General features: G+C 37.1%; 1 protein-coding gene across 2 annotated transcripts in view; it reads left to right on the top strand.

Moving 5' to 3' along the window:
• The first annotated feature begins 431 nt into the window (after positions 1 to 431).
• SLC35F5 (solute carrier family 35 member F5) overlaps positions 432 to 20,509 on the top strand; it is a 35,158-nt gene continuing 15,080 nt past the window's right edge. Inside the window, exons 1-13 of one of the 2 annotated variants that reach the window (XM_068687299.1) lie at positions 432 to 564; positions 2,921 to 2,991; positions 5,049 to 5,124; positions 8,955 to 9,096; positions 10,231 to 10,374; positions 12,513 to 12,575; positions 14,125 to 14,206; positions 15,555 to 15,745; positions 17,249 to 17,330; positions 18,082 to 18,169; positions 18,446 to 18,510; positions 18,844 to 18,948; positions 19,361 to 19,520. In XM_068687299.1, coding sequence (XP_068543400.1) covers positions 8,962 to 9,096; positions 10,231 to 10,374; positions 12,513 to 12,575; positions 14,125 to 14,206; positions 15,555 to 15,745; positions 17,249 to 17,330; positions 18,082 to 18,169; positions 18,446 to 18,510; positions 18,844 to 18,948; positions 19,361 to 19,520 — 1,115 coding nt within the window. In that variant the 5' untranslated portion in view covers positions 432 to 564; positions 2,921 to 2,991; positions 5,049 to 5,124; positions 8,955 to 8,961. Of the gene's footprint in view, positions 565 to 786; positions 1,073 to 2,920; positions 2,992 to 5,048; positions 5,125 to 8,954; positions 9,097 to 10,230; positions 10,375 to 12,512; positions 12,576 to 14,124; positions 14,207 to 15,554; positions 15,746 to 17,248; positions 17,331 to 18,081; positions 18,170 to 18,445; positions 18,511 to 18,843; positions 18,949 to 19,360; positions 19,521 to 20,509 lie in introns of those variants that run through there. The other variant, XM_068687300.1, reaches the window with a different exon arrangement.

Below are 20,509 nucleotides of genomic sequence, written 5' to 3' on the forward strand. Positions count from 1 at the left end.
AAACAACCCAAAGCCCCGTTTTACCACCCCTTTTTCCAAGCCGAAGAAATCTGGCTGTAGTGAAACGGCAAGGTTTCAAAGCTGTTTATTTATCATTATTTAGCGTGCCAACGCAGCTACCACAGGCGGCGAGGCAGGGCTCTGCTGAGCACCTCGCAGCCCCTTCCTCCTCCAGACGTCTCCTGGAGGCCTAACGCAGCCCTGGGGTGGCAGCGGGGAGAAAAGACCCGCAGGGGGCTGTACAGAGAGGGGACAAACCCCTGCGGGCTTCGGGGAGCCCCAGCGCCGCCATTTCGGGCTGAGGGGCGCCTGGACAGGGCTGGCGGGCGGCTGGACGGGGCCGGGAGGCTCGATGGGACCGGGAGGCTGGACGGGGCTGAGGGGCTGGATGAAGCTGAGGCTCGATGAGCCCGGGCGGCTCGATGGGGCGGGACGGGGCGGTCGCTGCCGTGCTCGGGGCTGGGCTCGCTCCGCGCCTCCATCTTGAGAGGGAGGGCAGGGGGAGGGCAGCGGGCGGCGCCGCCGCCGCCGGTCGTAGCTGCGGGCCCCCCCGGCGGCGCTCAGGTACCTCCGCCGAGGCGGGCAGGGGGCTGCGGCCAAACCCCCCGAGCGGCTGCGGGCGGTGGGTGGGGAGGGGAGGCGGGCAGCGGAGCCCCCCCGCCCGCTCGGCCCTGCCGCCGGGGGGGTGCCGCGGGCCGGAGGCCTCGCCCGCCCCGTGCCCGAGCCGAGGGGGCCGAGCGGGCGGTGCGCGGCCGGGAGCCGCCGTTCCTCGCCCCGGGGTCCTGCGGGAGAAGCCCCACACCCTCGTCGGGCTGTAGGGCCGCCTCCCTCCCCGGGTCGTGCGGCCCCTGCTCGGCCCGGCCCGGCCCCCGCTGCCGGTGTTGGCGTTGGGAGGGCGGGAGGAGCCCGTCCTGCCTCCGCCGTGAGCCCCAGGCGGGCAGGAGAAGCCCCCGGCCGGGCCGTGCACGCCGCTGCCTGGCCTCGGTGGTTTTCCCCGCTTGCCTGCAAGGCTCGGCTTTCAGGTGGTGGCGACGTGCGGTTCTGGAGGCTGCCGGGCTTGTTCTTATCAAAGGTCTGCGGCTGTTTATCCCGTGACAACGTGCGATATGTTTAGATCTGGCAGGATGACACGGGTAACCTATGAAGGAGATGTCACTTGCAATTCTGCGCTGGTATTAAATGTATGACTGCAGGTGTTTAACAGATGTGCGCTGCTCTGCACACGATAACGTTTAAAGAGCTTTGGCAGCTTGACATTATTTTCCTCATCTGTTTTTATTGGAAGGAAAGGAAGAAGCGAGGCGATGTCAGTTTCTCTTGTCAGCTTTCACTGCCAACCTGAAGCTACTCTGTAATTCCCGTGGTGCCAGCTGCTTGTGTCCCACAGCCAGCAGCCCTGCTGGGATGCTGGCGGACTGGACCTGGAGCTCTGGTTAGGTGTCCTAAAAGCTGATAGACACTGCTACCTAGGCAATAGATCAGTATTATGCATTCAAAATTCATGAAAAAACTTTGCATAAGTGTAGTTTGCATACACAGAAATAGTAAGTACAGAATTAGGAAACATTTAGAAGTGTTAACATTATACCTTAGGTACCACGATCGAGCTGTACCATAACAGTTTGAAATATTACTTACATTTCCCAGTATGGTCCACTAGCAGATTCCCAAAGTATCTCTTTATGTGAAATTAAACTCTCTCTCTCTCTCTCTTTTTTTCTTTTTTTTTTTTTTTGGTAGTGAACTTGATGTGTTTTCTGTGCATATCTTGGGCTTGTTTAACTTTTCATTTAGCTAAGAATGGTGATCTTTACCTTTAGCACCCAATACTGGTATGAAAAACTTGGTTCAGTTTCCTTTTTTTTCAGTCCTTTGCTTCATTATATTCTGCAGGAAACTTGCCCTGAGTGAAGATTACCAGGCTTTACGAGAGTGTGATTGGCATGTTGCATAAGTCTCACCTTTCCATCTCTTTTGATGATTTTTGCTTTTACTGTCGTTCAGTGATACCTCTCAGCAGAGGTCGAAGTCGTGTTAGTTGAACATTGCTTTAGTGTATATTTCCAAATGTAGAAGGAGGGAATGTCAGCCAGCTTACTTTTTTTCTCCTGATTAGTCAAAGCAGTGTCTCTGTTTGTCTTATCTTGAAAGTAATCAAACACAAAGTGAGAATCACCTGACGGTGACAGTACATATTCAAGGAGGGGGGTTGTATCCCAGAACTTGTATGATTGGAGCAGCCAGTATAACTGGAAAAACTAAAACTATTTCTTCTGTGTGCAAGCCCTATCTTGGTATGTTGTCTCTTATATTGTACGTGAAATAATCTTGAGTAAATACAAGGAAGAATTTCAAGTTGACTTGCCCACACCATAGCTTGTGACTGAGATTCTCTTCTGGGTTTCTTGTTATTCTTGCTATCAAGTACTTCTTCAGAGGTTTTGTTTTCTTTGTAAAACAGCTTGGGGCAATAATCTTGTGCTGCAGTGATTTTGTCATTTATTTTACTTGTAATGACCTCTTCCCTAATCATCAGTAAATCAAGAGTGATTTCGTATTTTGTGAACTTCATGTAGTTTTCCTTTTTAGGGTTGAACTCTTAATGTGGAAAAAACATGATAGTGTTCCCAAGGAAATATTTAGTGCTACAGAAACAAGTTTGCACATTAAATATCAGTAGTGGAGTTATACGTGCTGTCCTCAGAAGTCTCTTCTTCCATTTCAGTGTAGTAAGAGTTGGACAGGCCTGTTGTGTACACACTTTGTGGATTATATTGAGAGACCTTTTTTAAATATATATTTTTTTGAGCATCATAAACTAAAGTGGTGGTGACTCAAGTGATCTAGGATATGGTATGTTAAGAAACAAAATACAGTGACGTGACAAGGAATGTTAAGTACTTTCTTTTTCCTTCTGCAGAAGACCTTCATGTAACTGGCTGAAAAATGGTTCTACAAGATGACAACCCCAACTCTAACACTATTGAAATGGTAAATAAAATTTAAAAGACTTAAAAAGATAGCCATGCTGTTTGCTGAAAATTATAATGATATTAAGAAATGCATTTTAAATGAATATTCCCTCAAATGTCTCATTTCAACCAGCATCTTTTAAAATTATATCGCGTGGAAATGATATTTTCCTATAACGCAAACAGAAGGCAAACGTAGACTAGATTTAATAGGGTGGAATATTGTATTTACTTCTAAACCATCATTTCTATTTCATCCCATGTGTCTTCTGATAGCTTAAATTTATCATAGGTTTATGCGCTTCATGAATTAAGTGTTTTATAATGGGGAAGCCATCTTTTTCAAGAGAAGGACCCTTCTTTTGCGTGGTTCTCAGTTTATTCTTGCTAATAAGGAGTTCTGTGTGACCAGCCCCACTGGGTCTACAGCCCACAGCACATCTTGAGGGCTGATAGGGGGTAACATACAGTTCTTGCATGATAACTAAGTTTGGGTGTAAATCCTGAATGTGGTTACTTGAGTATAGCTAATGTGGATTAAGTAGGGATGGAAAATAAGCAACTGAATGGTATCTTTTAGTTTAGTAATATTTCATGTAGTGTGCATGGAGAAAAGATTTTTTAAGCAACTTCTTTTTTCTTTCTGTTTATTTCTGTTAATGTTATATACAATTACTTCTTCTGGGACATAAATAGGCCTGAACAAACAGCTTGAACTTTGTATGGATAAATACTTTCCGGTTTAGGTCCTGATTATCTGAGATGCTGATTGTAATCTCCAGTTACATTGATAGCATAAGGAAAATATGACCGGCAGCTGTTTGCATGTGAGGGCACTGAACTAGACAGGCATCAGAATGTACAGTGTGTACATTGTGTTTGTGGTATATGACATGGATAAGCACATGCCTGTGTCTTCAAAGTACATCTTCAAAACTGTTTTGACTGGTTTTAGTCATTCAGTAAACTGTGTGGTGAAGGGATTGAATTTGCTGGATGCTAAGCAGTGTTTAAATCTTGATGAGTTTAGTGGGGGCTGAATTATAAACTTATGTGATCTATTTTTACAGTCTCCCTCTTAATCTATTTTAAAATAAATGAGAAGCATCAGTTAAACTCTTGTAGGAGGTAAAAGTTAATAAACTTTCAGGCAAACTTCAGAGGCAGTCAAAGGCAAAATTTCAGCTAAACATTTAGTGCTGCCCTTACTGCTACCTCTTCTTTCACACACTAATTTGTGACTCATTAATGTGGAGTATACATGCATATAGGGTATATGATACAGGGCATCCCTAAATAGTGATTAGCAACATGTAAAATTGTTAGATATTTCCATAAATAAGAAAAGAAAAAACCTTCCTGCACTTTCGAGCAATAAAACAGCTTTATTATTCTTGTTTGTCAGTTCCAGTTTGGTTGTGCATCCTTTTGTTGTGCATCATATACTTGCTAATGTCTGGATTTGCACATGGTTAGATATTAGATGGGCTCCTGGTTTGTATAGTATAGCACTTTTCCTCAGTCCCTAATATATTATGTTTCTTTTCTATACAGCAATTAAAAAAAAAAGTGTGTTAAATAATACTAATACTGTATCAAATCAAGGAAAGATGATGCACTTACACCAGAAATAATGTGGAAGTGTACCATCTGTCTAGATTTTTTAAAGGCTGAAAAGCCTATATGCTCTTCCACTGCTTTCCTAATTCTAACACTTCAATTTTTGCTTAGGAACGTAGGCTTGAGAAATAGGATCTTTCCCTGCATTGCTTATAAAATTAGAACTAAATGTTGTCACCTTCGCATGTGAGCCTCTTGCATTCAGTTAATAAGGAAGGGACAGTGTTCTTTGAAATAAAGATAGTAAATGATCCTGTTTTCAAGCAATTCAGCGTTGTCCTCCCAGCATTTTTTATGGGAACCAATTGTTGAGGTTCTATATTTGTATATCTCTAACATCTAGGACTTGAGCTGCAGTAGATGCATGTTGAACTTGCAATTTTAGAAAATACTTTGTGAAGCTAACTGTCTAATATACACCCACAACATTTTTCAAAATTTTGTCTTTCTTTTTAGGAGACTATCTTCACTGTGACGTGATATGTGAAGTTTGTTAGCATTTTTTGTTTGTTTTTTACACTTATTGTGGAAGGTATGTATGCAAAAAAATAAAGCTTATTCTTTCTGCTTTATTTTTTTATCAGAGTTTATTGCTGTCAATGTGCAGAAGCCAAATATAAAAGAATGTGTGCAATTGTTATTTCATTGCAAGTTTGGAAATACCAGTGATTTGTCAATAAGTTGGATAATGTGGCTGTCTAAAAATTCCCCAAATACTTGTTTCTACCTGTCTTTGCATTCTGCATGAAGTTTTACAGGTCTTAATTCAATCCTAAAACATTTTATGTAACTTTCAGTAGGGTTCTGCTGTTCTTTTGGTAAATTGTGGGTGAGGTATGAAAAATCAGGTACTAAAAAGGACATTGTCCTAATGAGAGAAATGCAAATTAAAAAACCATGTTATAGACACGTTAGTACTGTCACTTAACCATTTTTTAGTCATCTGCTAGCTTGAAGATGCATCTTGCTATATGATCACGAGTTGGTAGTCACCTCTTCTTGTTAAGCATTTTTTTCTCATTATGGGAGAATGATGCAAAGAGTGATTTATTAGGCACACAAAAATGTTAAACAGATACTCTGCAAATCAGATGAGCAGGCAGTAGCTGCTATTGCTGTAACATACTAAACCCCTCATTTTTGAGGTGTAAATATGTGCTTTTTAATTTGAATTTTAAAATCTACATGTAGGTAGAAAAGAAATGGTGTAACACGTAGTTACACTCTGAATAGCTTCATATATAACCTCTAATCTGCAGAGTACAAGGAATTTTATTGTCCTTTACTTCACTCCCACTGAGGGATCCTAATGCGAGGAATTTGCAGGAGCCTAACGCAGCCAGGTTGGATACAGTGTTCAGCAGCTACAGAATGCACACAGTCTCTGCACAGATTATATGTGCTGTATGCTTTGACACAGTTTGTGGTGCAAACAGAAGAGCTAGTTGTGTAAGCATGTCATGTAGAGATTTCAAATCCGCTAGGCAACTGCTGTTCCTTCCTGTTTCCAGCTACCTATGCCCTTCCTACCCACAGCACGTAAGTGGTGAAAGGCTGGAGTAGTTTCCTCTTCTGCTATAGCTTACCACTGTTACTTTGTCACCTGGTAGCCTGACAAGGAATGAGACTTTTCTTCTAGCTTCTTTGGAACTTCTTTATGCTCAGCTTCCATTTTGGCTGCATGTTATGAAAACGTGGGTGATCTGTAGGCTACATATAATAAAATGTAATACAATGCCTTGTAGGCTATTAGTCATAATAAAATGGAGGCAAAGTTGATAGAGCTTAGTACATAATATCTATGAAACTAATTCTTAACAACTCAAAAAACTCACAAGCTTTCAGGCACCAAAATGTTTCTGTTCAGTTACTTGGGCTTAAAATAATATACCTATTTATTTTCTCTTTGGAAACAAACGTTTTCTTCTTTATTCTGTATTGGATAAAAACTGCAGTTTCTTGCTGAGTCTTTCATAACGTTGCTCCTATCCACTTATAGACCTTGCTTTCTTTTGTCAGTCCCACCATTTTATCAGAAAAGCAGAATAATTATCCAGAAGTAGTGCCCACACATGGAATATGTGAGCATAGAACTAGTGATGTAATTATACTTCAGGATCTATTATGATTTTTTTTTTCTTTGGAACGAAGCCCTTTGAGAAATGGAGAAAGAAAAAGTGTCTAGATTTAAATGTGTCAGAGAGTATATAGCAAAGGAGAGTCATGGAGCAAACAAAGGTGGGAAACAGTGTAGTGGTCTGAAAAGCACTTGTGCACATGTAAACATATAAGTAATTAATCTGAAGAATAGGCAAGTCTGAAAGAAAAATGCTGTAGCTTCCTTGCTGAAGATATTGTGGCACTGTCTCCTTCATACAAAAATGTTCAAGTAATGAAAAGGCAGTGAGTGAGGATAAGTTGACATGTGGAAAAAAACAAAGCGTAGTGTAGTTTAAAGTCAAATAACTTTATTAGCAAAGCAGTTCACCTCTCTTTATTGGAAGAGTCAGGATTTGCTCCATAAAGGTGAATTACTTCTTAGTTCCTTGAGTTCTTTCATAGATATTGAGCTTGGTTTTTATGGTGATAATTGGCAAGGTATGCTATATGTTCTGTAGTGAATCAACTCTTAATGCATTTTCTTAAAATAGACCCAAAATAAGATAATGTTAATCATAGAACTACCATATGTATATCTCAGAGTTTCATTAGGAAGTATTTGAAAGACTCTACTATGAGTGGACAGAGGTATGAGATGTCCGTCTCTGTTATATACCTAAGCTTGTATTTGAAGGTTTTAATCATAAAGTTGAAGGTTCCCAAGTTTGGGTCTTACAGTCAGCACTTGTAAAGCTGTATCACAATTCTGAATCTTCTACTAGTGTTAGTGAATGTGAGTGCACATAGGTCTGGCACGTTCGTGACTAGCACTTGAGTTACAACACAAGCAAGATTTTTAAAAGCTCCTCTGTTTTGTTTTTATTTTTTTTGATGTACTTTATTGATCTCCTAATGTTTACTGAAAATACTGAAATTAATACTTTATTTGATGTAAGTTGTACAAAGTCAAGCCCTCTAAAGTCAGGATGTACCACTTCTTTGGCCAACCCAAACAAAAGCACTTCTGTTCTCATGTTTACTCTGTGATTTGAATAAAACAGAAGTACTCTGCCTACTGAGAGAAAAGGAGAGCAGGTTGGTCTGTGCACTGCTATAGTGCTCATCTCCTTCATCCATTTTCTCTTCAGAAATTTCTGTTGAGCAGGAATAGGAGTATACTCCTACTCTTTCAGTAAAAAAAAAAAAAAAAAAAAAAAAAAAGGCAGTTGAGTAAAATACTTAAACTGAGCTGGGCTTTCCTGGTAATTCACTAGAATTGCTGTAATTGAGACCTTTCTATCAATACTTTGGACAAAGATTTCTAAGGTCCATGAAAAGGCTGATAGGCTTGTGTCTGTCAAAATCTGAACTTTTTATGTTGTGATTTCTGGCAAGTCTGTATGGTTTGATAAAGCTGTACTAGATGACAAACCTAAACTTTGTGGCTGTAGTTTTGATGTCTCAGCATATGAAGTGTATGTAAGTGATTATTCCTATGTGTAACGTAGCAGGGACACAGTCAAAATCATAATCAAAATGTCTGAGCTTTATCTTAACCAGGCGAATTTTTCTGTTGTGTATATGCTTACTGTAAGTTTGAAAGTTTTTTACTGGGATTGGTGCATGCCTGTACCTCATGAATTATCATACACACACACACACACACACACACACATAAAAACAATACATAAAAAAGTTATAAAACAATATATTAAAACAGTTCAAGTGCATGTGTGATGTGATTTTGTAAGCTTACAAGTAGGTGTTTTTTAACATTTTAAACATGGAGGGATCATAATTTATTAAGTGTTGCCATATCTTCAGAAATGTTTGATGAATCCTAAAGTTTAAACAAGTTTCTGACTACTGTTAGTTGACTTGTATTTGACATAACATGCCAAACTAATTCCTACTGTAAGCCTAGAGTATCTGAATTTACAGAAATGCGTTGGTTTGAAATTTTGCAGAACTCGCAGCATAAAAATTCCAGACATTTTATGCTTTACCTACTTTTGCTTGTTTCGGTGGTGGAAAGGTAGATAAATTCTTGAAAAGCCTAGGTTGACATTTTTGTTGCTGCTGTCTCTGAAAGTCTTACGCCAGATCTATCAAAGATCTGTCTTTTTAACAAGCGTAAGCATCTGCTTCTTGGTATATTGGGTCTGTTTCATATATGGAATACTTGGTCCTCTCTGCACCCAGCGTGTTTTACATTCTTGTTTGTAATAATTTGGGTTTTATTTCTTTATTAATACTGGACAGGTTACAAATGGTGTGGGTTTTTATCATGAATCGAATGAGCTCCCAGAGCAGTTCATCCTCTCAGCGCAGGCGAATGGCTCTAGGAATCGTCATTCTTCTCCTTGTTGATGTGATATGGGTTGCCTCCTCGGAACTCACTTCTGTAAGTATTGTTCTGTGAACCTTAAAAGAAAATAAAAGTCTATTTAAGAGAAAATTCCAGGGGAAACATTGTCACTCACACTCAGTAGGCATTCTAGTGTAAGGTTTGACATTGTTTTCAGTATAGGGAAGACAGTGTCCTCCTTTACTGAATTACTTTTACTGGAGTTACTTACTTTACTGGATTACTGAAATAACCTGTATACATTAAATGTTATGAGCACGCACAACTCAGTGACTCCTGCTTTCAATATAGCAGGTATTATTGGCGATTTTAAAATGAAATAACATAAATTAATAAATGCGTACTGTAACTTGGGAATTCATTTTGTTTATTGCCATATTGATTAAAATAACACCTCAACTTTTCCTGAGAAGTAGTAAACAAGTTGTAGCATTACAAGTTAGTATGGTAGATTTTAGTATGGAACATCTAGAAGCCTTGGATTAAAGGACTCATGGGTCATGGAGTTAAGCTCTGTAACTGCAGACAAGTGTGTTGTAATCTAGTTCATATATTCACCATCTTAAAACTGGTCTGCTATTTAAGTTTTAGGACCTGAAGTGGAGCTTTAGCAATGAAAATTGAATTGTAATAATTTTTTCTTAAATTCACGTTTCTGAATAGATTATGTTATGTGACAGTTCTGAAATTAAGCATTTACAAATGTTTGTGTTTTAACATGCTATTATTAATGTAACTTTTTTCCAATGACCTGGTGTAAACACTACTGATTCTGAAATATTACTTAGAATAACGTTCTCTAGTTTGTGAATACTATGTTATTGCTTATAAAAGTGTTTTTTTTTTTTTTTGTTTAAGAAATGTTTAGAGATGAGTGTATCTTTGGTCCTATTTGAGTTATATAGTGTGTAACACTGTGTTGCTTGATAAGTAAAAAGTAGCTTTCCTCTGGTGGCATAGTGTCTTACAAGATGGCATTTGAGATGCTTTGAGAGTGGATGTCTCCAGAATAGGTAGGACCACTTATCTTTTCGTCATTGGTGCCAATATTTGCAATGACTTTGGAAACCAAACTACCATGGAGTATATATACCTGAAACTGTTCATTCATTTTTATGAATTCGTACCTAACTGGTAATTTTGGATACTGCTATTATTTTCTTTCCACAGTATGTTTTTACGAAGTACAACAAACCTTTTTTCAGTACATTTGCGAAAACATCTATGTTTGTTCTATATCTCTTGGGATTTATTGTTTGGAAACCGTGGAGGCAACAGTGTACTCGTGGGTTTCGTGGAAGGCATGCAGCTTTTGTAAGTACTTTAACTTCTACAAAAATTGAAACGTTTATATAAGTTTGTGCAGAATTATTTAAAATAAGGAATAGAAAAAGGTGGAATTCATATACTTGCTAAATAATGCTTTAACAAAAGCAGTTATAAACTGAATAATGGCACAGGCTGAGGTGACAATCGTAATAGTAACAGTCTTGTGAGGAAGAAAAATTAAAGAAAAAGCAGTGTGAAATATGTGAGGAATCATAAGAAATCTACTGAACCAGAGCATGTGCGCATTTACCTTGGGCAGTTGCAGAGGATGATTCTTTTCAAGAAGAGCTTACCTGCCTCATTGTCGATTCCCTTTTACTTCTCCAGCATTTATAACCAATAAAATTAGTATTTGAACATAGTAGTTGATTTTTAGATTTTCTAAAAGAGGTTTTGAGTTTTTTGCCATCATATTTAGGAAAGGTGGTAGAATTGTGACTTTTTTGCTGTTAATGCTCACCGAAAGTAAATACTGGCAACCTTTTATGCATATGAATGGCCTTCTGTTGCCCATCTTAGAACCGGGCACAGTTTGTGCTAGAGTCTAAAATTATGACAGAAATAGAGGCATTTTCCAAGGAATTGAGAGATGTTGGGAAGAGCTCTTGTTCTGTGCCAGTGTTTCAGAATGCTGAACAGCAGGACTCAGGAAACAGTAAGACATTTAGCCTTACACTAATCTTGCATTAAAATAACAGAAAAAGGTGATCCAAGAACATGCTGTTAATCAACATGTCTCTAAGAGCTTGTATGAAAGGAACATATTGGATATATATATGGATATATTGAGCGTCACTGATAGTGATATTTTAGGTGTAACATACTTTGTTATTGGGCTTAATGTCATACCTAACATGGCAGTTAAAACAAAACCCAAACTTGTTTAAAAAAATTGTGCTAAACAAATGGAAATCATTTAGAGTTGGGTGATATCTTGAAATATTTTTTGGTAGGCCTTATGCTGTTTAGAATCTTCACAAGGTAACTGGGAAATAAACAGAATTTACGGGTTCTTTACTGGCAGAAATGACAAGGATGTGATGAAAGCACTGAAGGGTGATTAGTTGTACAGAGCAGTTAAATTGATCAGGTTTACTAATCTAAGCAGATAAGTAGAATGAGCAGCTCTCACCTAGAGTGAAAGGTAGTGGTAATATTGACCACCTGGATCCAGACCAGTGCTATGGCAAAGACAGAGATGGTACTTAATTCTCATGTGAACTGGGTAGCAATGAGTAAGATTGCTGAATCTGTCACGTTTTGTGTGTGGCACTCATGGGACTGCTCCTGGAATCCTGTTATTTTCCTTTTATTTTACCCTATAAAGGTAATTTTTAATAATTTGTAGGAAATAACTGTTGCTTTTGATGTTTAGATACTGTGAAAGAACAACACAAAGGACTGTAGAGTGCAATTAGAAGAAAGATTTTTTTGTAGAGACTTTTGAACAAATTAGTAGATACTCAACGGCATAATTACTGCAAGTGCCTTTAAAATGCCGTGTGTTTACCACTGAACAAAAATTATATATTTATGCATTTTTATTTCAACAGTGATTGTTTAGATAAAGATGCTTTACTTTAAGCCCTCTTCCACATTAGAGGCTTTGTAGATTTATTACCAGAGTGATAGAACAGGAAGGTGCAAGTCAGGGAACTGGGTAGCCGTGCTTGTAAGGATGTAGAAAGGAAGAGGAAAAAGGATGGCTGACCTTATCCTGACTTAAGTCTTGTTAAGACTGAGGCACAGTTCTGTGCTTTTACACAAATGAACTTTGCCCCAGTAAAGTGGAGAAACAAGAGGACTATTGTAATGTCTGCACAATAACTTAGTGCAACGTCTCAGTGACTGAACTTCGTAGGTTTTGGCTTTCCAACAGTCTGATCTTGCAGTGACACCTGGGTAGTTGAATTCAGTGGGGTTCTCCAAGAGGTAAAGGGAATTACCAAAAATTGGGTTCCTTACTGAACTTCTAAGCCCTCTTGGTTTTGGGGGTGAGGGTGTCTGTGTGGGGGGAGAATTGTGACAGAAATATGGAAGAAGGCATTAAAAAAACGTGTTCTCAAAATAAACAAGCACAGATTGTCTTCATAAATTGTTACATTTAAGGTTCTTTTAACTAGTTTGCAGATGCTGAAGGTTATTTTGCTGCTTGCACAACAGATAATGCTGTAAACAGTTCTCTGGTAAGTTCCTTAACTTTTAAATCTCAGTGCTTTGTAGTAATATGATACCATTATCTTGACTTCTTGCCTTTAAAAGATCTATTTGCATGTAATAGTTTTGGCAAAGGGGCTTGGTAACTCAAGTATTTTTTAAGTACTGCAAATAATGCTGTGACTTATTATGAAAAATAGAGAGTCTGAACTCGATAAAACATTTACTTAAACGTTTCTGTAGTAGTTTGTGAAAGAAGTATTTGTCATAAAAAGGAAACCTTTTTCAGCTCAGTAGCTATCAAAGCAAAATGTGGAGAGCTAATGGTAAAGCAGAACATCTTCAAGACAAACACACCAGAGCATCATTCAGTTGGTTGAGTGTCTTGTGTACTGTGATCCTGCATTGCAGTTTGGAAGAGAAATGGACTGCCTTCTTCCATCCAGTGAATGAAGCGATTACAGTTTACTAAAGCAAAAGTCATTGCTGATAATTCTGCTGATAAGCCAGATGTCATTTTTGCAATGATTTTCATCATCAACAAATGCTGTTTTTTTATGCTCCCGTTGCTCATGGACTGCTGGCTAATCTGCATGCTTAAATTGGAGGCAACATCCAGAAGTGGATCCAAAACATAGAACATTACTACAGAAGCAGTGCAAGCTTTAATAAAGTAGGGGAAAACAATTGAGTGTTGACAAACTGATACGTAATTTATATTTTCTACTGAAGGAGAAGTTGGAGAAGTTTTTTTTGTTTTGTTTTGTTTTTTCCCCAGAAGTATGCTTCAATATTTTTTTTTTCAACTTAATTTATGTACATTTAAAAAATAATCACGGTAGTCTGCTTAGTGTGTAAAGATCATCTGACCTTAGAAGAAAGATTCATGGTTAAGCTTGGACAATTTTGCGTTAATATAACCACCCACAAAAATTCTCGTCCTAAGGAAGGAACCTAATAAAAATGCAGCTACCAGATTTTTTTTTCTTATTTCACTCTTACAGCTTATTAATTTAATTTAAATAAGCAGCTTAACTCTTGGCTTATTGGAAATAATTTAAACAATTAAAACTCCTGCAAAGTGTCTCGTATACTGGAGGTCTTTTCCCAATTTTTTTTTTTTTTTGACATTTAGTTCTAGTTCATCAGTTTTTGGGAAATGAGTATGGGAAATTTTGTATGGATATTCTGTATTTTATGTTTCTAGTTTAGCATTTGGACAGAGGCTATAGATATACTGAAACTTCTGTGATATTTTTGTGAGTTCTTTTTAATTTTAAATCAGTAGGTTTGTATTGTGGGGGGATGACCTTGGTGACTTTTGTGTTCATGAGGATTTACACAAAAGCACGCAGTTATTTGCGTGCTGTGTTTTACCAGTATGTTTAATGTAAAATACAGAAAACATATGAGCATTCTTGACAAGCCTGTCTGCTCTGTATAAAAACATTCAATTAAATTTTATTCTCAGTATTCACCAAACTTTTATTTTGTATTTATTTTCTAATAAATTAATTCAATTGCTTATAATTTAAATATCCTGCTTAACTTTATTTTACGTATACTGATTCATTTCAGAGTGAACCTTTATATGTTCCTGTAAAGTTTCATGATTTGCCAACTGAAAAAAGTGGCAGTAATAATAGTGATGCAGAGAAAAGTGAGTAAAGATTCTTTGGAATGCTGAAATGCTAGTTCTTTGATTTTTTTTTTTTTAATTATTATTATTATTTTTTTCCCATTTATTGGTATAAGTGCTCTCGTGTTGCAGGACTGACTTTTTTTTTTTTTTTTTCCTCCCCATCCCCTCCCCTTAAATCTCATGTTGCATGAATTGCAGTCTCATATTTGCTTTCAGGTAGAGAAAACATAGGCCTATCGTTCAGTTTACCTTTCTTGGTCACTACAGATCCAGCCTATGTTTATCTCAAGGGACCAGCTGGGTTCAGTACTTGTGATTCTTTCCTTCTGGGCTTGTATGACCAGCAGCAATGAGTCAGCCTCTGGAAAAACAAGCTATTGTCCTTTTTAGAGCAGGAGCAAAGCAGTCAAAGTAAGAATTTTAACAGTCTATGTGCATTCTGATTTTATTTAAGCCTCACTATCTTGTGATAGTAGCTGAAATGGGCCTAACTGGCCCAGATAATTAAAGAAGGGTTGGCTGTCAAGAGTCCAGTTATCTGATCCTCAGCAAAAGTCCCTGTTTATAAAGGGGAAAGTCTCTTAATTTCTAGATGAGAGGTGTTTAGAACCACTTTAGTAGGCTCTACTGTCCTGTGACAACAGGCACCAATCATACGGTGATTGAGCTAGGCTTTTATCCTTTTTTTTTTTTTTTTTTCTTAAATTTAGGAAATGAGGTATTGTTTCATATCAAATCAAGTTAGTACTCCTATGTAGCACGTACTGTTTTTCTTTCCATAGGAAAATAATACTACAATAGTCTTTCAAGTAAAATCTAAAACTGTCTAGTCCTAATACTTGGTTTAGTTAGGGGATGAATTTCAAATGAGAAAGTGACCTTATGATTTCTGCTAAACTTTGAGGTCTGCTGGACACTGTCATCCTCTGAATAGAACACTGTCCTTGCAGTTAGGTATAGATGTGTGTAGTTTTTGGTTAATTTTCTTTAGCTGGTTAATAGTCAGTTTTATATGTAATATTTGCCAATACAGAATAATTCCTACCCTAAAATTCATTGTCCTCTGGGATTTTTTTTTTTTTCTTCTTTCTGACAGGGAGAAGGGATGCTATTTTTAGGATTATTTTTTTTTGTGGATGGATGGACAACTGTATTGATTTAAAACAAAAATTGTGCTTTGTCTTGGTAACAGCCTGCTAAATAGCAAAATACTACTGTAAGAAATTAAAACAGTGACAAGTCTTCTATTTGGATAAAAATTTTTTATTATTTATGAATTATTTAGAATCATAATTTTTATTGCTTTTTGAGGTTTTTGGAACGGTTTAATGATCATGTACAACTTTTTTTCTTTTTTGTCCTTAAGCTCCCAAAAAGCCTCGTGTAAGGTTCAGTAATATTATGGAGATTCGACAACTCCCATCAAGCCATGCACTGGAAGCAAAGTTATCTCGCATGTCATATCCAGCGGTTAAGGAGCAGGAATCAATATTAAAAACTGTAGGAAAACTCACTGCAACTCAAGTAGCAAAAATTAGCTTTTTCTTTTGCTTTGTGGTACGTGCTCCATTCTTTCAGAAAACTATAGATGCATTTAAAGCTTGTATAATAATAGTGAAAATACAGTATTGAGATAAGTTGTGTTCTTTCTGCCTTTTTTTTTTTTTTTTTGTAAAAATACTGTAACTAGTAAAACCTGTTTCATGGTAGACATGGTAGACATAAAGGTGAAACTTCTTAAAGGATGGGTAACCAAAAGAGATCTAGGGTGTGTAGTTAACAGTAAGGTCGGTTGTAAGATGCACCATGCTTTTGTGCCCTGTTGTCGAACACTGGACATGTTTGATACAGCAAAATCTGGGTCTACATGTACACGGGTTGGTCTTACCTCCACTGAGACTGAATGAAATGGTTAAATGTTACTGTGGCTTCTTTCTGTGGACCATCACAGGAAAAGCACCATCTTATCTGGCATTGTGCTCTCTCATAGTATGAAGAGAAGATGGTTAATTGTATTTCAGCTCCACTGAAGGCTGCAGGTTTTTCTTAGGAGTCTGTTGGTCATTGGTGTCTCTGCATAATGCCTCAGTGCTGGGGAGAGAGCTGATGGTGGCAGGATTTTTAAGAGACAGTAAAAATGTATAGAGCAGAGCAGTGAGCTTTTCTAGGCGTGAGTGGCTTCACTGAAGGTTACACGTAGTGTGGACCTGCCAGATCTTTTCTTCAGCGAGTGGTACTAAGTAAACATTAAAAAACATTAATTAGTTCTGTTGATGCATGGACCAGAAAACAGTGATAAAACTTTCTGTGTATACATAAAGAATATGCTTACAGCAGCAAGAGAAAAATGAGTCTCTTGTGAATGATTTTTTGGATGGTTGAAATACCTTTTCTTAGAAGTTATTTAGAATGATGTGTCTGAATATATTTCCATATATACACACATGCAAAATTTTCTGGAGTAAAGTCATTATGTTCAAAACATTCTTTTTATGCCATTCATGGATGCTGCTATTACCAGAATATATATGTATTTATTGGACAGTATAAATATTCCTCTCCAAGAGGAATTATTTTTCTCATTTTCTCTAGAATCAGTTTTCTCATTTCCTAAAGAGAGCGGTAACTTCCCTGAGAATATCTAAAATTTTCTTAAGATATTAATCAAGAAATTTTATTTTTTAAACAAACAAACTTGCTGCTGCTTATATTTATGATGGAATTGAAAGACGTGAATCTTTTCAAAATGTTTTTGAGGTATTAAATGTGATGCTTGTTTTTTATACTGCAGATTAAGCTGACTAAAGTCCCATGTATCACCAGAAATTTCTTCACAGCCCTTGTGTAGTAATCATCTTGAAGCACTTACAAAACATGATAAATATAGCTTTAGATACCACAGAATAACTGTTATAATTTCATTTGAATTATTCAATTATGCTTACATTTTGAAGTATGTTATTTCACTATCACACACATGTTGAATGTGGTCGTTTTAATTTTGTTCTACTCTTGCCTGTCATGTAATGTAATCACTGAATTATTTTTCTCGTCCTCCAGTGGTTCTTGGCAAATTTCTCTTACCAAGAAGCCCTATCAGATACTCAAGTTGCTATAGTTAATATCTTGTCTTCAACCTCTGGTAGGTTTTATTTACAAGATCATACTTGTGTTATAAGGCTGTTTAAAATTCTTTTTGGTTACATTATGCTCGTGTAATGTTTTAGCTGTGGTTTTGGGGGAATTAAACCATTGAATGCATGCATTTAAAAATGTCAGTATGTAATTGCAAGGTTTTAGTCTTTCTTTATGATTCCCTTGCTTTTTGCATTTCAAGGTGTGTGTGAGTAACTATAAAGTATGTATTTTAAATAACTATTCTGGGAGTGGAATATGTTTGAAGGAAGGGTGGTATAACTTTTTGTCAAAAAAAGGTGCAATTCAGAGTAAAGTCATCTTGCCAATTATTCGTTTTAAAAAAATGGGGTTTGAGTGTATAGAACTTAAACCACCTAGATATTGTACATTTCATTTGTTTTTTTGAAAGGCTCAACTATGAGCTTTAAAACCAGCAAATTATGTTAATGTTTTGAGGTGTAACTTTTGTTTTATGAAATCAGTTTTAAAGGCACAATTATTTATTTTGGACTGATTTTTTAGGCTTGTTGCAGTTTTGTTAGAAATTCAGCTCTTCTCAGAGTTGAGTGTGTTCATCTGAGGATTGAGACCACGATGCCTTAGTTTTATAACAGTTCTGTTTTAAAAGCATGGATGCTAAAATCCCATCGTTGACACAAGTGTGTAAAATGCAAAGAATAAAATGTCAGTGCAGCTTTCTGAGCAAAACAGTAGCAAAACTTGATTGTATAAACTGTTCTTATTTTCTCTTGCAGGGCTCTTTACTTTAATCTTAGCTGCGGTCTTTCCCAGTAACAGTGGAGATAGATTTACTCTTTCCAAATTATTAGCTGTTATTTTAAGGTAAGATAATGGAATGGAACATTTGATCAAAAACTCCCTGATGCAGTATGAGGACAAATACAATTATGATATCTGTGATGATATATTGATATGCTTCTAAATCCTTCCTTCATGAATAAATTGAGGAAACAAATTAAAAAGTCTTTTTACAAAATACCATGCTCATATAGAAAATAAGATTAATCCAGTTTCAGTTGGAAGTACATGGGTTTATTTTCTTTTTGTTTAACATTTTTGTGTTTTAAGCAGCATTTTGTATTTCTTCTTTCTTGCTAGCATTGGTGGTGTGGTACTCGTTAACCTTTCTGGATCTGAAAAATCTCCTGGAAGAGATACAATAGGTATTCACTTACTTTTTAAACCTTAGAATATGCAGTGATGAGTACCATCTTTTGTCAATTATCAGTACATTGTACAGCAAATTACATTTCTTTGTGTAACACAACTAAAAGCCTGGCTTTGTAGTTTCAACTTCTGAAACTGGTTTATAGCTTAATTGAGTCAGTATTTACATTATTGAGCTTTTTACATTTTTCCTACTTTTCACATAGTAATGGATTCCATAATAAACAATTTCTATCTCTGTTTGACAGCTTTATAATAGGTGTGTGTTTTGAAGAGCTGATCCTAGCAACACTTGGCATGACTTAAATCAGTGTTTTTCATCTTTACAGGCTCCCTTTGGTCTCTTGTAGGAGCAATGTTGTATGCTGTGTACATAGTGATGATCAAAAGGAAAGTAGATAGAGAAGATAAACTTGATATACCAATGTTCTTTGGTAAGAATAAAAACAATGCTATTGAAAGTTTTAATTCAATGTGTGACTCAGTTGTTTGCTTTCACTCACTTAACTATATGTGAGTGGTTAAGGGGCTTAGAAGAGCCAAAGAGAGAGCTTATTGTTCCCATAATTATCAGTACTTCAGAGAATAGTTGTATGAGATGTTTCTTTTTTATAGTCTCAACAAGGAACGATTGTTGTCCTACTACCTGAAGGAATGTGGACAGCCCCTTTTGATTCAGTGGATTTTTTTTCCTATTTCTAAACCTGTAAATGTATGACATAACTGTTTGTCAGCGTCCTTTCCTCTGTGTATGTGTATTGTCAGGGTAGCAGAGTTTGAGATTTTAATTATCTTGCAGCTGAAGAACATTTATTGTGATTTACTTAATGTTGTTCTTATACTCAGGTTTTGTAGGGCTGTTCAATCTGTTGCTGCTATGGCCAGGTTTTTTCCTGCTTCACTATACTGGCTTTGAAGCATTTGAGTTTCCCAGCAAACTGATATGGATGTGCATTGTCATTAATGGCCTTATTGGAACAGTTCTGTCAGAGTTCCTCTGGTTGTGGTATGTACTACTTGCTTCACGTATATTTCACAATATAAATTGTCTTATATGTGTTATCAAATGTTGAGATGTCAAATCAGTAGCTTTTTTGCTCTCTAGTTTGAGTTGCAGATTGTCATCTGTCACATTACAGTGTCCCTTTTGAGAGCAACAGCAAACTTTAAAAAACAGGTGATGTGGACTTAAAGTATTCATTAAGATAAGCTTAGCTCATTATAGAACTAACATTTTGGTATGTTAGTTCTTCATTTTCCAAGGGCACGTAGAAATAATGAGAGACAGAATGCAGCAAAAAAGTTTTCTACAGTTTGTCTTCAGAGACATACTGCAACATATCTCATTAGAATGTGTTAATCACCAAGGTATGGCAATTCATATATTACCCAGAGTTTTGTTAATTTCATGATATGATAGTCTGGATAGGTCAGCAACAGAGAATCAAACAGGAGGGTTGTAGGAGAACAGCTCAAAAGCTGTAGCAAAGTTGAAAATTTGTGTATAACCGTCAAAAGGAGAGAGTGCTCTAAGAGCAGTGGTTGATAAGGTGGAGTTTCCAGCCTGGAAGAATTCAGGCAGCCAAAGTTTCTTCTGGGCTAGCATTAGGTTAAAATAGGAGTGTAACAGGTAATTCTATAAGTAGTAAAATCATATTTATTCTGGAAACATTAAGGAAGAGTTTCCAAAAAAAAAGAGGTGTTTCCTATGCCATATGGTTGCTCAGTGAACTAGAAGTCTGTTTCAATACTATGTTTTGAATATGTGTGGCAGTTTCTGTTGACTGAGAACCCCTGGCTTTCAATCTCTATTTGTGGTAGAGAGGATAGAAAACCTTGTGGGTTAGACAGTCTTAAACTGACATACTTCTGATCCTAAGTTCTCGGACAGGCCTACAATAAAAAACCTTAATGGAACCCCCCTTTCTGTGTGTGTATTTTCAGCTGAAGTTTAAAATCTAGAAAGTTTAATCATGACTTTTTTTGTTTATTGGC

The sequence above is a fragment of the Anas acuta genome, chromosome 6 (genome assembly GCF_963932015.1).
Source record: "Anas acuta chromosome 6, bAnaAcu1.1, whole genome shotgun sequence".
NCBI lineage: Eukaryota > Metazoa > Chordata > Aves > Anseriformes > Anatidae > Anas > Anas acuta.